General features: G+C 36.7%; 5 protein-coding genes across 5 annotated transcripts in view; 2 read left to right on the forward strand and 3 right to left on the reverse strand.

The window, feature by feature from the left end:
* The window catches only part of LOC105316562 (protein virilizer homolog), a 10,983-nt gene extending 3,317 nt beyond the window's left edge, over positions 1–7,666 (forward strand). The window contains exons 17-47 of the mRNA XM_011411550.2: positions 685–797; positions 924–991; positions 1,050–1,088; positions 1,145–1,219; positions 1,366–1,480; positions 1,571–1,645; positions 1,737–1,820; positions 1,877–1,951; positions 1,995–2,097; positions 2,220–2,338; positions 2,388–2,470; positions 2,615–2,857; positions 3,220–3,304; positions 3,494–3,630; positions 3,683–3,882; positions 4,004–4,099; positions 4,171–4,387; positions 4,689–4,769; positions 4,854–4,920; positions 4,996–5,089; positions 5,140–5,202; positions 5,265–5,672; positions 5,775–5,832; positions 5,873–5,988; positions 6,040–6,092; positions 6,150–6,262; positions 6,318–6,519; positions 7,179–7,245; positions 7,297–7,328; positions 7,377–7,407; positions 7,455–7,666. Of these exons, the coding sequence (XP_011409852.2) occupies positions 685–797; positions 924–991; positions 1,050–1,088; positions 1,145–1,219; positions 1,366–1,480; positions 1,571–1,645; positions 1,737–1,820; positions 1,877–1,951; positions 1,995–2,097; positions 2,220–2,338; positions 2,388–2,470; positions 2,615–2,857; positions 3,220–3,304; positions 3,494–3,630; positions 3,683–3,882; positions 4,004–4,099; positions 4,171–4,387; positions 4,689–4,769; positions 4,854–4,920; positions 4,996–5,089; positions 5,140–5,202; positions 5,265–5,672; positions 5,775–5,832; positions 5,873–5,988; positions 6,040–6,092; positions 6,150–6,262; positions 6,318–6,519; positions 7,179–7,245; positions 7,297–7,328; positions 7,377–7,407; positions 7,455–7,548 (3,406 nt within the window). The 3' untranslated portion in view covers positions 7,549–7,666. The remainder of the gene's footprint in view (positions 1–684; positions 798–923; positions 992–1,049; positions 1,089–1,144; positions 1,220–1,365; positions 1,481–1,570; positions 1,646–1,736; positions 1,821–1,876; positions 1,952–1,994; positions 2,098–2,219; positions 2,339–2,387; positions 2,471–2,614; positions 2,858–3,219; positions 3,305–3,493; positions 3,631–3,682; positions 3,883–4,003; positions 4,100–4,170; positions 4,388–4,688; positions 4,770–4,853; positions 4,921–4,995; positions 5,090–5,139; positions 5,203–5,264; positions 5,673–5,774; positions 5,833–5,872; positions 5,989–6,039; positions 6,093–6,149; positions 6,263–6,317; positions 6,520–7,178; positions 7,246–7,296; positions 7,329–7,376; positions 7,408–7,454) is intronic.
* A 72-nt stretch (positions 7,667–7,738) lies between these two features.
* LOC109593737 (uncharacterized) lies at positions 7,739–8,430 on the reverse strand. Its single transcript, XM_020008755.1, has 2 exons — positions 8,191–8,430; positions 7,739–8,128 (listed from the first exon to the last, which is right to left on the reverse strand). Exons 1-2 carry the CDS (start codon positions 8,376–8,378, stop codon positions 7,891–7,893), a joined length of 426 nt encoding a protein of 141 aa, XP_019864314.1. The 5' UTR covers positions 8,379–8,430; the 3' UTR covers positions 7,739–7,890.
* Positions 8,431–8,539: 109 nt separating this feature from the next.
* Positions 8,540–9,347, reverse strand: LOC109593736 (uncharacterized). The gene is made up of 2 exons (XM_020008754.1): positions 9,084–9,347; positions 8,540–9,012 (listed from the first exon to the last, which is right to left on the reverse strand). Exons 1-2 carry the CDS (start codon positions 9,293–9,295, stop codon positions 8,787–8,789), a joined length of 438 nt encoding a protein of 145 aa, XP_019864313.1. The 5' UTR covers positions 9,296–9,347; the 3' UTR covers positions 8,540–8,786.
* Positions 9,348–10,783: 1,436 nt separating this feature from the next.
* Positions 10,784–12,551, reverse strand: LOC100641031 (proteasome subunit alpha type-7-like). The gene is made up of 7 exons (XM_003383741.3): positions 12,348–12,551; positions 12,130–12,256; positions 11,864–11,988; positions 11,646–11,768; positions 11,482–11,601; positions 11,187–11,249; positions 10,784–11,088 (listed from the first exon to the last, which is right to left on the reverse strand). Exons 1-7 carry the CDS (start codon positions 12,447–12,449, stop codon positions 10,942–10,944), a joined length of 807 nt encoding a protein of 268 aa, XP_003383789.1. The 5' UTR covers positions 12,450–12,551; the 3' UTR covers positions 10,784–10,941.
* Positions 12,552–12,554: 3 nt separating this feature from the next.
* Positions 12,555–14,871, forward strand: LOC100641158 (heterogeneous nuclear ribonucleoprotein C-like). The gene is made up of 4 exons (XM_003383742.3): positions 12,555–12,733; positions 13,414–13,691; positions 13,751–13,792; positions 14,221–14,871. Exons 1-4 carry the CDS (start codon positions 12,639–12,641, stop codon positions 14,757–14,759), a joined length of 954 nt encoding a protein of 317 aa, XP_003383790.2. The 5' UTR covers positions 12,555–12,638; the 3' UTR covers positions 14,760–14,871.
* Positions 14,872–14,959: the final 88 nt, after the last annotated feature.

Genomic DNA, 14,959 nt, shown 5'->3' on the forward strand with positions numbered 1-14,959 from the left:
TGGATCCGCGCATATACTGTTGGAGTAGAGTGGTGTAAGAATTATACTTCTAGCACGAGTCAAGATCGAGATACAGCTCGCCAACTGAATTGCCAGGACTTTCTTGATGATGATGATGAAGATGAAAAAAGGTGGCTGAACAAAACGGCCGGTTCGCCGATTTTTGGTTTTCTTCTTAGACTAGGTTTAGAGCCACGCTATTAGTACCAATGGAGTCCTCTGGTCAAGATGAGGTCCTCTAAGAAGTCTGGTAAGCATAGGAGCTCGTTTTCCTGGTATAGCAAGGCTGCAAAAGTCATGGCAGCCATTTTGTTTGGGGGTGAATCCTACTTAGTAACGCTACCGCGTTACTAATAGTACAGGGTATTTTTTCGAAATTGGCCTATTTTTCAAAATGATCATAACTTGAAAAGTTATAGTCGGAATCAGCTCAAACTTTCTACACAGCATAAGGACATCAATATATATCAGAAAATATAATAAAAATTGGGTGTGATTTTGGAGCCATTTTTTGGAAAAAAGCATGGGCTATAGTACAGGGTATTTTTTCGAAATTGGCCTATTTTTCAAAATGATCATAACTTGAAAAGTTATAGTCGGAATCAGCTCAAACTTTCTACACAGCACAAGAACATCGATATGTATCAGAAAATATAATAAGAGAATTTGTTTCTATTATTTTAGACAGTTTTTGGAGTGCTTGTTGGTCCTATTGACTGCTCCTTCATTATCTGAAGATGCTTCCGTCTATCATGCCATTCGGAACAACCTACTGTCCTTACTGACCACTTTAAATGGTTTGTATTTATTTTATTTATTTATATTTTTATTTATTTATTTATATTTTTATTTATTTATTTTATATTTTTATTTATTTATTTATTTTATTTATTTATTTATTTATTTTTTATTTATATTTTTAGGATTATTATTTCTTTCTTCATGTCCCAGGGTCACTAATGCTCTCATTAAAGTTTTAATACAATCAATGGTATGTGTACATGCCCGTTATGTTTCGATTTTTCTCTATTGTACTTTTCTAATTATAGGAAAACGAAGTACCACTTGATGCCTTGCAACCGCTGACAGTAAGCCACACCCAAAACCACGCCTCTTTTAATTACTAGCATATATATTTGTGTAGGATTTCACACAGCCTGGTTCCAGTGGTTCCTGTAGCTCGTTCAATCTGGGAATGCTACTGGTCCACCATTTACAGGTAGGCTGGAAAGAAAGGACTATTGTTGTATTTTATAGCATGAAAATATTTTGCAAGGAATTTATTTAAAATTTAATACATTAAAAACTTCAAAGATTTAATCCACCAAGTATACATGTACATGTACATGTATAAATTTCCTGTAGGTTCTACAAACTCTTGATTCGCTGAGACAATCTCCAAAGCAAACTATGTCTGATATGGAAAACGAGTGTCTACCATCGCTTCACCTTCTCTTCTCCATGACATTGTTTCCTATCGGTCAGTGACTATCATGTGACTATCATGTGATCATCATGTGATCATCATGTGACTATCATGTGACCATCATGTGATCATTATTATCAATAGGAAAGTGTGCTGTGTCCCATATCCTTGCTCTAGGCTGTAATATCAACATATTGTTACCTTTCGTGGAGCCAAAGGGTGATCATAAATACTTGTGCATGCAGTTTAAAATTTAACATAAATTTAAAATAAAATTTAGATTTTATTTCTAAAGTTTAACTTCTCTCAGGTCATAAAGATCACGATACCAAGTTAGAGAGATCCAGTATATCCAGTCGCTATGCAGCTGTTCTTATACTCAAACTGCTTCAAAGTATCGGAATCAGTATAATGTCACTGTCACATGACTTGTCATGTGATCTCTTGTAGGCTCCTCTAATTTATCGTGCGACTTTTTGACCTCTCACTCGCGTAGACTCTTGACAATGTCAGAGTTCTTTAAAGGTAATTAAAATAGGCGTGGTCTAATTATTATTATTGTTATTAGATAATCAAAGTCCAACGATGTCAGCATTGTACAGCTGGTTACGCCCACTGAAGCATTTAGGAGAGGACACACCCGCTTTATCATTAATGGGCGTCATCAAAGAGTAAGATCATAGACCATTTACTTAATAAAGTACATGTACATGTACATAGATGTGTATCTACAGTGTACATATACGTGTACATCATTAAATTTAATATCTATTTTTGTTTTAATTTTATTCAGAAATGTGTCACGTATTAATTGCAACAAACCAACACAAGGGACCGCCCCCATCATCACTAGTCTTAGGCTCATTCTAAATCGTTGCATGACTTCGCCTCATCTCAATAACTTTGAGAAAGGTACCGCCCCCAGTAATTAATTAATTATTGACCACACCCACTAACCCAGAGTCCTATTCATTGCAGCAGAGAGAGGCTATTGTGGGCGTGTTCTCATCTGGTGGAATAGAAATATTAACTAATTTGATACAAGTATGTGACCGCATTTACTTGTTAATTGTCACACAAATAATTATGAAAAAGAACTCATGCATTTACTTTATACATGTACATGCATTTATTGTAATTATAATAAAGGGATTATTTATAATATATATGTATTGCATTTCATTATAGAAAGTGTCTGATATAGTCTCTCCACTGTGGAGTCAGAAGCAAAGCATCGGTATCAATAATGCACTAGCTTTGGATCAGCTCATGTCATTTTCTCTGAGACTCCTCCGCTTGTTGCTAACTGAGTTACTTGATAACGGATCGTTTCAGTTCCGTGACACACGAGTACTCAATTCTCTGTTCTCCCTCCACACTGTCATGTATTCCACTCCTCATTCCGGAGTGTTCCAGCTGTCGGCTCCTGAGGTTAGACTTTTAAGCTTAATATCTTTACATGTGCATGTACTGTACCTTAAGTAAAACAATGATGTACTACAGTACAGGGATTTTGGCCAAATTTTGTCAAAAATGAAAACGAGAGATTTTTAATTTTTATAATTTTTCCTGATACATATACAAGTTCTTATGTTGTGTAGAAAGTTTGAACTGATTCCGATCAAAATTGAATTTTTTATGAATTTTTAAAGGTACTCAAAAATCAGGCCAAAGCTTTTGGTTTTTGCTTGTCACAGATTTTGTGACAATGGAACAAATGGGTTTTATGTGGTATTATTTGTATTTTATGTTGCTATTTATGCATTTTGTCATTATATTTTTGCCTTTTTTAGATTCAAGGGCTAATTGTTGATTGCTTGGTTTGTTTCACAAGACCAGAGACAGTTACTGATGACAAGAAAGACACCATCACTCTCAGTGAGTTAGGACTTTGATATAATGTAATGTGATATACACATGTAATATAATAAATATTCTTTTTCTATTATACATAGACACACATACATGTCCAATGTACTACACACACATGTACTATACTTCTATTCTTTCTTCCTCCATGTTTTTTACATTTTCTTTCTCTCTCTCCCTCCTCTCTCTCTCTCTTAGCTTCTGATAATTCTTGTTGGGTCCTAATGATCTCTGAACTCATTTCATACACAATGTCTAAGCCTCAGGCCTATCTCTCTGGTCTCATGCTATTCTCCAGTCTCCTCCCACTGCCCCTCCCACTACAGTCATCAGACGTAACCATAGCAACACGATATTACGGGTTATTTGTAATTAATTTATTTTTAGTCTTTGTCGTCAAGTTCTATTGAGCACTTGATTAGATTGCGTCACCTTTGGGCGTCCCACCTCCTCCCTCTCTTCTCTTCTCTCTCGTCTCTCATTCAAACTCTCCTGCCCTCAATGTGTTTAGCACTACAGCAGGTCCTGAGGAGATTCTGTGCTCAGCTAATTGACCTTGCGCCTTCTCTTGCCCTCTCTGTAACAAAGTGAGTCATCAAGGATTACGTATCAATTATTATTTTTTATTTTGCCTTTTGAATAATTTTATATTTACATGTACATGTACACTATGGATGTCCTTATTTGGTTGGTTTATTGATGATTTAGGAGTGTCTGTAGTCACATTTTGATAAAGATTGATTCACAGGATGATGACAGTTCTAAGGAAACTGAAGTTACTTCAACGGAAAAGAAAGAAACTTTGTAAGCCTAACATGAATTTATGAGCAAAAGTGTTTTGAGAAAATTAACCTCTTCACTTCTTTACAATTTAGATCTCCACTAGTCATGACTTTGACTATGTGTGCTGTTCTTGCCAGTCAGCCAATGTTCAAGTGTTGTCTTCTCTCGCTTGTCTCTTCCAATAAGGAGGAGGGAGAGGAGGATGATGGAGCTGATGAAGAAGGAGAAGGATACAGTAGGTTCATACCACTCCTCCTGTTTCTTGTACAAAAGAAAGAGACCTCTCTACCTGCTAAACTCAGTGTCATGGTAACTGTATATTACCGTATAGCTGGTTTATTTCGTGGCCTCAAATTTTTGCTGCTTAAATTTTCATTAGAATTAATTTTAGTGCCTTGCTAAATTTTTGTTAATATTTAATTGGTTTTAATAAAATTTAGTGGAATTAATTTTAGTGGATTTGAGCCTGCACGAAAATTAATTCCACACGAAATAAACCAGCTATACGGTATTTTATTTATGCTTTTTCCTTCTGTACTATACATGTATTATGTGGAGTATTTATTTAGCAGCTGCTACTTGTTTTCAAATTGTGTACTTCTCTCTATAGACTATCCTTCAGTCATTATTAAATGTTTATATCTCACTATCAGTTCCTGCTAAAGGAGATCAAGGGATGTCACTACTTCAGGTACACATTTACAATGCTACTTCATAATTATCATGAACTTTATGTGCATGTGCATATTCCTCCTCTTGTTCCCTCTCCTTACAGCTGGCCAACAGTCTTCCTTCTCTCTCCCAGTTGGAGCACATACTCTCGGCCTTATTGAGTCATTTAGGTGGGTCTGTTACTAATTACTTTATTTGTTTGTTTATTTGTTTATTTGTTTGTTTGTTTGTTTATTCCTCCATAGGCTCACCAGATCAGCCATTATCCACCATTGCCATTGGTCTAAAGATAGTCTCTGCCTCCTGTCAGCACATGCCTGGACTCACTCTCCTTCACATGTAAGCATTACTCCTCCGGTTGTCATGCCAACCAAGCCACACCCATTTAGGCTCCTCCCATCATCCATTAAACGTTTTGAGACTCTTTTAAAGAGACTGATAGGCTCAGTGAGGTACATGTTTGTTTTATTATTTTTTAAAAATTATTAATATTCTTACTTATTAATTTCTTCAGAGGTTCATCTCCTCTATCCTCCGAAGTCCTCCAGTGTATCTCTTTGTTCCTTGATGCACTCAGCGACATGGCAGCTCCTGACTCCTCCCTCTCTCTCTCTGTGCCACTCCCACTCCTAAAGTGTGCCATATGGGACGAAGAGAGACAGGCCGACCTCCTACAAGAATTACTGTCATCTCTCAAAGAGTATTACAATAAGAGAGAGGAGGAGGAGGAGGAGGAGGAAGATGGACAGAGATTGGCTGATAATTTTATTGATTCTATCACTGAAACAATAGAGTCCTTTAGAGACGTCACTCCGGACTCGGCTGTAAAGGCTCCGCCCACTTTGGAGTTACCAAACATGGAGCCACTTGAGACCCAGTTTATCTCTCGCTCTGGAATAACAGAATCAGAAGAATCCTTAAGGTCAGCAATAGCATAGTATATACCTTGTATACCAAGAACACAGTGTATACACTGACCTTATATAGCTGGTCATAATTGACTTACCTATTGCTGTTTTTATAGTCCTGAGTTCTGGTTGGCCACACCTCCTCACAACGAAGGAGATTTAGAGCCCGAAACTGTGAGTTAATGAGTGGGTGTGGTTATTGATAGTAACCTAGGTGACGGCTAATCTCGAGGAAATAGCTAAAGAGAATTGCTCCGGTTTTAATTTGCAAGAAGAATTGAAGAAACGATTCTTACCCTCGCCTCCTTCATCGCCAGTAAAACACGACCGGTAACCAAGGGTAACTAAGGGGTGTGGCTTGTGTAAGATGTGAATTTTTAGAAAGAAGAAAATTATTATAAGCGGACCAGAAGCTCAAAGAAGATTGAAAGAAGGTACGTAATCATTACCATATTTTATGAGATATTTAAAATTATAATTTATAATTTTAGCTATACAGCAGAGGCGTGTCATGGGACGTGGCCGAGACTTGTTCCGGACTAGGAAACAGAACACCAGCAGACCTCCTTCAATGCATGTTGACGACTTTATGAATAATCCACGAGTACATATCTCCTTCATTTCAACCACTTGTAAACATCTCTCTCTCTCCCTCTTAGTCCGGCGGCCCTGCTAATCTTCCAAGAGGAGGGTCAATGGTACGAGGTGGTATGTCCTCTCACAGTTTGATGAGAGGGAGGGAAGGGATGCCATTGGGTAGTAACTACTTGATGCCCCCTCCTGCTCCTCCGGCTTCCATCTTCTCTCAATTGGGTGGTCGCTGGATGGCACCAAATCTTTACTCTAGGAGAGATATACATAGTAAGACCACACCCCATGGAGAAACCACCAAATCTCTTTTTTGAGTTTAAAAAAATTGTAGAAAATTTATACTTGATTGGAATCGGCTCAAACTTGAAACATAGCATAAGAACATGTATGTGTATCAGAAAAAATTATAAAAGTGAAGAATTCTCTCCTAGTCATTTTTGGCGAAATTTGGCCAAAGTCCCTGTACTATAGTACAGGGACTTTGGCCTGATTTTTGAGTAACTTTTTTAATCGGCTCAAACTTGCTACACAACATAAGAACATGTATATGCATCAGAAAATGTAATAAAAATGGAGAATTCTCTCCTATTCATTTTTGGCGAAATTTGGCCAAAGTCCCTGTACTATAGTACAGGGACTTTGGCCTGATTTTTGAGTAACTTTTAAAATTCATAAAAAATTCAATTTTGATCGGAATCGGCTCAAACTTGCTACACAACATAAGAACATGTATATGCATCAGAAAATGTAATAAAAATGGAGAATTTTCTCTTAGTCATTTTTAGCAAAATTTGGTCAAAGTCCCTGTACAGGGACTTTGACCGAATTTAACTTTAGAAATTCAATTTTGATTCAAAATTTCTACACAACATAGCAATAAATTTATTTATGCAATTGTATACATGTTTATCTATTTCATTATTTACTAGTGCCCTCTTCGTGGGAATCAAGGACTCAACAGTTTCTTGCTTCCATTAATAAACCAGAACCAATGAGGTATTCCACTAGTTAATTAACTATTATTAATAACTGTTTATTTATAACTAGAGCTGCAGCGTGGAGTCACATGATGCATCATGGTAAAATTTATTTAAAGTAGTTATAATTAATTTTTGTTATATTTACAGATCCATACAGTAGAGCAAGAGGAGCAACAAGGTATCTGATTATCATGTGACTGTCATGTGATTGTCATGTGATTATAGGACAGTTGAAATGATGAATTATGGACGCCCGAGTTCTCATAGTAGTAGTAGAGCCTCCAGCCGTCTTTCCTCTTCTTCTTCAAGAAGGAATTAAAACATTACTGATTGTACAATTCATTAACTGTACTGTGCAGTTCATGAAGCAGTCTGAAATGTGCATGTCCTTTTGTCTTTCTGCACTGTTTGTTATATGCAATAATATAACATAATAATTGGCTTCATCAACTATACTATGCAGTTCATGAAACATGTCTTTAGTTGTTTGGCATTGTTCATATGCATAATTAACATTAGCATAGCTATCAAAGCAAAAATAACAAAACAATGAAGCAAAATAAGTATAATAGTACATAGTCTTGCCAGGGCGAGACTAAATAGTACAGTAGATGTAGCTATACAATGTTCAGCAGTTTTCTAATGTACATGTACGTCAGTTTTATTTATTGGCCAATTTCTGTACTCTTTTAGCACCATGTGTACAATCATTAATGAGTGGTATGTAAACTGTACCTGATTCTTTGACCAAGTCACTCACGGTGATGGGCTTTGCTGGATCTACTCTTACTGGTCCAGCACATGGATTGACAGGTTTCCAACGACTTCCCATGTGTTTTGCATCAACTACAACTGTGTTATATGAAATACCATAATTTCCTCCTTTGTGGATCAAATACCTATTATAAAAGAAACTCATGAGTGTTGCACTGAGTCCTGCTTAAATAGATCTAACACAAACCTTCCTCGATCAGCAGTTGTAACTATGTTACCTTCGTGAGAAAATCCACTTTTACCACCAAAACTATCCAGTGGTCTGGTCATATGTTCTACTGATACAACTTGTTGATTGTATAGATTTGTGAGACCTCTTTGGTCTGGAATATCATAACTGTGTGCCACTGCAGAAGAACTACTTGAAACACCCATTACTATGAGCAATCACATTCAAAGTAGTAGTCTAGACTACTGGTATGCATGCTAAGAATCTTTATTTATCTTCATGAGTAATCACAATGATTCAGCAAAACAGTATGATATTCATATTGGGGATTACACCTATACTGCTGTTTCATGCACTTATAATGACATTCACGTTTTTGACCTTCTTGGAATTAATCAGCCAGTAACAATTGCATCAAAAATAAACAAGTGAACAAGTAGACATAGTTTATAACTCTATATTGCTAATAATTATTATAAATCTAAATACTAGTGAAAACTACAGAGCTCCTATTAGACTATACAACTTGTTATACACAGTCTAGTCTACTAAAAATAATAGCAGCAATATTAGTTGATTTATATCTAGTTATATATAGGTGTTTACAATGTAAATCATGGCTTTGTTCCAAGGTTGGTCATCTTGTTAGCACTTGTAATGCAATGATCCCCTTTCCATATACTGTAATCTGGACCAGACGTTTTGACAAAATCACTAACGGTATGACCTTCTACTTTCCTTGTCTCTTTTGTGGACCATTTGTCAGACATGTGCCTTGCATCAACAACAACTGTTTCACCACCTGACTTACCATAACCACTTCCTTTGTGGACCAAATACCTAGCAAATTAAAAAAATAGCCTCATGCAATTTTGATTCGTCTGCCCTCTTGTACATTTTTTGTGACTAACCTGTCTCCACGTTCAGTTGTCACCACTGCACCTTGATGATGAACAATGGGAACATTCATTCCAGCAGAACTGCCCATTGGCCTTGTTACATGTTCCACCTTTGTGACTTGTTGGTTGTAAAGACCAGTGAGACCACTCTGTGTTTTGATATCATGATGGAAAGTTTTAGCAGAAGCACCTCCTGCAGTAGAGCTAAATCTAGACCCACTCATCTCTATAGCAGGCAAGTGGTGAATAATAAGCACAATGTACACACTTTGTCAGCTCATTGCATGGGACTGCACCTGCATGGTGCATAACTATGCACTATGTATTCATTAGACCTTTAATATACTAGAAATGAATAATTATTTCTACAAATGATGCTTTGAAAATAAAAATACTCTATAGTCTACAACATCATGTTTATAATAATATTTAACTAGTCAAAAATGTCTTCAAGGAGTGGCTCTCGTACTTGAGGATAATCTTGAGAATGATGAACGACAGGTTCTCTGCGACGACAAAATGAAGAAACCTTTCGATACAAGACAATAGCCTTATCCAATCTGTTTGTAGACAATAGGACATGGTACACCATTACGAGACAAAATATCAAAACGAAGAAGTAATTTGAAAAAGCAAAAAAAACAGCACCAAGTACTTTGAGGTGTAGCCATTTATGAAGTAAATGTATACACCAACTACAATAACGAAGTTTAAAACCAAAAGCAAGAAAAGGTTAAGCAAATTGAGGGCTTTATTTTTAAAGGGCATTGAGCAGGTCTGGAGGTATATGAATACATTGTATATGATGAAAAGCACTAGAAACATTGGTCCTGTATTAACTGCAAAAGTCTCTGATGAATACACCAGGAGCAGAAAAAATTGATACAATGAGAACCAATACCACCTGTTGGGCTTGTATGGAGCATGGATTGCTTCATAAAATGGACGAATGTATTCTCTAACTCGATCGAAACTTAATAGGAACTTACCAAACAGTATCAATACAAAGTATGGTGTCAGGATGACCCCCACTACTAATGATGTTACTATCATTAGCCACATGTGCTTTGTGCTTCCATAATCAACAGCTCCACTGTTATACCAGACTATCATTTCACCTTTGACTTCTTTGTAGACCTTTGCTGAATCAAATACATCAATCAGTGACATTATGAATGATATCCACTGGAGATGAGTTAGAACAAGTGTACAAAATGAAAACCAGCAGACAGTATGAATAAATCATTCTAGAATGCATACAGGCAGTATACTACGTTGTAGCTACTATTTTAGACCCAGTATTTATAATCTATCATTACTGGAACTGAAAATGATAGTTGAGACAAAAACTTACTTCATGTTTTACAAGGCAAACAGCAATAGCTTATGTATTGTATACAAGAATTCCACAATGATGTTTTGTTGTTCATTTTAACTACTGTATGATTACCATAACAAATTTCAAGGTTTGATATACAAGGAATACTTTTATGGTTACCAAAATAAAGCTTTCGATGACATTTGATGAACAAACGAAACATTTCTTATCTTCACTATTGTAAGGTAAGTTCTCATCAATAGTTATCATATACCTGGTACTTTTAGAGGATCACTTGCTAAAATAAAACACACCATTTTGAACTATTATGTGCATGGTCAATGGCACATGGCCATAAATTCAGCAAATTGAACACTTTGATCACCAAACATTAAGCAATTTGAATTCCTTTATCATAATTTTCATACTTTCAACATGATCACCTCGCACAGTAATACAGGGATATTAAAAGTATCTCTAATAATACACGATAGCCTAACAACTAGTTATTATTATCATTGATAAGTTATTAAAATGTAATGTCTAACTGGCCTAGTCCGATACTGAGGCAAATTCCGGACGTGATGAGGTCGGAGCTGCAGCTGGCATCTCACGTCTTGTCTTCTTTCTCTCAAGCTCCTCCTCTTTTATCTTTTCAATCCTGCTCATGTAAGACTCAATAGCATCTGGTTCAAGAAACTGAAGGAGAAATTTATTAGTCATAAAATAACAATTTCCCTTTTGTTGTAAAATAATAATAATAATAATAACAAGCATTCTCTTTCTCCTTTTTTTACCTCTAATGGTTTCCCCTTCTCCATGTATGCTAGTTCTACACTTTTACCACCAGACTGTACCACCTAAAAAGATTATCAGTCAACAATAGTCATTCACATATGAACCTGATAAACATGTACATGTAACTGCATATCAGACTACACAACATTAGTACATCAATATGCATCAGAAAGTTGGGGGGTGATTTCGGAGCCATTTTTTGGAAAAAACCATGGGCTATAGTACAGGTATTTTTTTAGAAATTGGCCCATTTCTTGAAATGACCATATATGCATAATAAATTGAATAGATAACCTCCAGCAGTGCTCTTAGAGCTAAAATGATTGTATCATCTTTAGTAGCTACAGTTTCCTCTGAATAATTCTTTTCCAAATACTCTCTCACAGTCTTTGCACTCCGACCAGTAGCAGCTGCCTATTAACAAGATCACATGACAGTCACATGACACTCTCCTGTACCTTCCATTCATGATAGGTACCAGCAGGTTCGGTCTGGTATAGTTTAGGGGTCTTACCCTCGTCAAAACCAACCATCAGGAGGGAGATACCAAATGGTCTTGCACCACTGCTTTGTGTGTAACGCTACAAAGAAAAAATATTTCGTCAAAATAAAAGATGACCAGCAAATTAAAGTTATGGCTATCGTTTAATTTTAAAAATAATAATTATTTTTCTACCTGACAGACTGTTGCAATGTGTCGTGTGATGTATTCCACAGTGACAGGATCCTCCACAGTTAGTTTGTGGCTCTGGCACTCAACACGAGCTATATTGACCAACACACGGGCATCAGCAGTTAAACCTTAAGGAAGAGAAAGAAAAATAAAATATGGAAAATGGATAAGGATAGACGGTAGATTTACATAGGCAAAACAGATACTAAAAAATTTTTTACACAATATTTTTTACTATTTAATTTTTAGTATATTTAATACCAGCATACCAGCAAAGGCTAGGCAGACGTGGTCATCAATTGAACAAATTTTTCTAACAGTTCGAGCATCTTGTAATTTTGCTAAAGCTCTCTTTTCTACAGCAAGGACAACTGTGTCAACACCACGAACTGCAACCTATTGCAATAAATATATATTAATAATACTACCATTATTAATAAACACTAATTATTGTTTTATTAAATTTACAAATTATTTTTGTTCTTACAGCTGTGGAGCCTTTCTTGACTGCTTCTTGGGCGTATTCCACTTGAAATAAATGACCATCGGGAGAGAATACAGTCAGGGCGCTATCATATCGTCCACTCATACTTATCCCAGGGCTCTATCAACTATTAAAAAATAATAATCAAGCAAAAACTTTTATGGAGCACGAAAGTCTTTACACGAGGCAGACTCCACCCAAAGCCACATCCTACTTTAATTAACGCCCACACACATAGCCCCTCCCTCTTTGGCGCCATTTTAAGAGAACTCGTGTTTCTTTCCTGTGGCCATCATGAGCAGGTCTCCTCCTTCTCCAAATAACAAGAGGAACTCAAGATATGGAAGAGGAGGAGAGGACAGAGGGGGAGGGAGGAGAGGGAGATCAAGGTTAGAAGAGACTTGCTTTTATCAAGTTATTTTAATGAGCCAATAAAATTGTGTGGGAGGGAATGGGAATCTGCTTTATTGTAAAGGGGAGCTTTACATGATACGGGGATATCATAAGCTAATCCATATTGTCAGTTAAACAGGCAGGGTTTCTCACAAAGCATACTATGTGAGCTAAACAGCCAAGCATTACACAGCATGTGGCTTTTGAGCAACTTTAAAAATTCATAAAAAAATCCAAACTTGGTCAGAATCAGCTCAAACTTGCTACACAATATAGGAACATGTATATGTATCAGGAAAAATTATAAAAATGGAGAATCCTCTTCTTTTCATTTTTGGCGAAATTTGACCCAAGACCCTGTACTATAGTACAGGGACTTTGGCTCGATTTTGGAGCAGCTTTTAAAAATTCATAAAAACTCCAATTTTGATCAGAATCAGCTTAAACTTGCTACACAACATAAGAACATGTATATATATCAGGAAAAGTTGTAAAAAATGGGAAATTCTCTCTTTTTTATTTTTGGCGAAATTTGGACAAAATCCCTGTACTATAGTACAGGGATTTTGGTCCAATTTTCGAAAATTAAAGTTGATGCATGATGTCGAAGGATTATTAAATAATTACCAATATTTTAAAATAATCTATCGCTTGATTAAATCAATTCCCTTGAAAGGAGTCCACATTTCTCGGGGCGTGACTGGAAGATTGATGGCGTCAGTAACAACACCCAGAGATCGGAGGATCACATGCGAAAAGCTCGTCTTTTCGTAGGAAACGTGGACGCCAGAGCTGTCTCAAGGAATGACCTCATATCAGTGTTTTGCAAACATGGCGATGTGGTTGCTGTTTCTATACACTCTGGCTACAGTTTTATACAAATGGACAGTGAGAGGAGTGCCAACAGAGCTGTTAATTATGAGAATGGGGCAACATTGAATGGCTGCAAGATTAGTGAGTCTTTTATCTTTTTATTATGTGATATTCTCTCTCTCTCTCTCTCTTCTCATTAGATGTGGAGTTTTCTTCTGCAGCTTTAAAAGCAGGAGCAAGATGTAAATATTTAAATAAAATGCATTCACACTTGTTTTCTTCTAAGAGCCTTTATTTCTTGACTAATAGTCCATCAATCTTAAAAGTACCTCTTTGTCCTAAATTAGGCTGGAAGGATCCTGTCCTTATGCTTAATAATAGTCTTCTCTAAGATTATTGGAAGGTTCCTATCCTTTCTTTATCCTTTATAGTCTGCCCTTTTTATCTTTCTTGCTTATTATACCAATACCTTGATCTTTAGTATCACCACCTTTTTAATAAAAGATTGCCTTAGTGTTCATTTTCATGCTCATTCATGTGTTTTTAGTATACTTTTCTTAATTTATTGCTGGGTAAGTTGATTGTTTCTCTTCATTTTATGCTGCATGTTGTACATCTTTATCCACTTTATCATTATCTTCTTTTTCTTAACACTCTTTTCTTTGCCCAGTCAAAAGGCTCCCTCCTCTTCAGTCCTCGTCTCCCCCTCCTTCCCTCCCTCCTCCTCCCTCTCACAGATCAAGCTATCCCCTAAGAGGAGGAGGAGGTGGAGGGGATTATCCTTTACCTACTCACTCCGATGTTAACCTGTCTGACAGAGAGAGACGCCTGCAAAGAATACTTGCTCTTGAGAGAGAATTGAAACAAGAAATGAGCACGTTATACGATGGTCCGGATGACCCCAATGCTTATTATGCAGGCAATCACAGACTTCCACAATCTGCCTCTCTCTCTTCTTCCTATCCAGTGGATCATTATGGAAGACGGTCTCCTCAGCAAAGAAAAGAATATGATGATTACACTAGATCTTCTGCTGCTCCTCTTCCCCTCTCTGCTGCAGGAATGGCTGCTACTGCTAGAAGGGACTTTAATCGTCCCACCTCTCCAAGACAGCGTCCACAGGGGGACCCCATGCAGGCCCGTCCTCCTTATGGTAATCGTTTCTCCAGCAGTTTTCTTGGGGGACGTCCCTCGACCGAGAGCTGGTAAATTAAAATGAAGGTCTTTTGTGGATTTTTTGCAACTTTATCTTTTTTCTGACATTTTTGACCCTTTCTTGTAAAGTATAATGTAATACTGAAGAAGGTCTACCTTTCATTCATTCACTTGTTATGTTAATCCATGCACACATTATAAATAAAGACAATGGGCCTTGATAAACCTTGCTTCCTTTTCTTTTATGATACAAT

This window comes from Amphimedon queenslandica, unplaced genomic scaffold (assembly GCF_000090795.2).
Source record: "Amphimedon queenslandica unplaced genomic scaffold, v1.1 AMPQUscaffold_13507, whole genome shotgun sequence".
NCBI classification, from domain to species: Eukaryota; Metazoa; Porifera; class Demospongiae; order Haplosclerida; family Niphatidae; genus Amphimedon; species Amphimedon queenslandica.

What these genes read in the sequence shown, in the direction of transcription:
- LOC109593737 (XM_020008755.1), bottom strand. Translation starts at nt 8,378, where the DNA reads ATGGGTGTTTCAAGTAGTTCTTCTGCAGTGGCACACAGTTATGATATT. An exon ending in ACAACTGCTGATCGAGGAAG is followed by an intron (nt 8,129 to 8,190) that starts GTTTGTGTTAGA and finishes CTTTTATAATAG; the next exon opens with GTATTTGATCCACAAAGGAG.
- LOC109593736 (XM_020008754.1), bottom strand. Translation starts at nt 9,295, where the DNA reads ATGAGTGGGTCTAGATTTAGCTCTACTGCAGGAGGTGCTTCTGCTAAA. An exon ending in ACAACTGAACGTGGAGACAG is followed by an intron (nt 9,013 to 9,083) that starts GTTAGTCACAAA and finishes TTAATTTGCTAG; the next exon opens with GTATTTGGTCCACAAAGGAA.
- LOC100641031 (XM_003383741.3), bottom strand. Translation starts at nt 12,449, where the DNA reads ATGAGTGGACGATATGATAGCGCCCTGACTGTATTCTCTCCCGATGGT. An exon ending in ACATTGCAACAGTCTGTCAG is followed by an intron (nt 11,769 to 11,863) that starts GTAGAAAAATAA and finishes TTTTCTTTGTAG; the next exon opens with CGTTACACACAAAGCAGTGG. An exon ending in CTCTAAGAGCACTGCTGGAG is followed by an intron (nt 11,250 to 11,481) that starts GTTATCTATTCA and finishes TAATCTTTTTAG; the next exon opens with GTGGTACAGTCTGGTGGTAA.
- LOC100641158 (XM_003383742.3), top strand. Translation starts at nt 12,639, where the DNA reads ATGAGCAGGTCTCCTCCTTCTCCAAATAACAAGAGGAACTCAAGATAT. An exon ending in GGGAGGAGAGGGAGATCAAG is followed by an intron (nt 12,734 to 13,413) that starts GTTAGAAGAGAC and finishes TTCCCTTGAAAG; the next exon opens with GAGTCCACATTTCTCGGGGC. An exon ending in TTTAAAAGCAGGAGCAAGAT is followed by an intron (nt 13,793 to 14,220) that starts GTAAATATTTAA and finishes TTCTTTGCCCAG; the next exon opens with TCAAAAGGCTCCCTCCTCTT.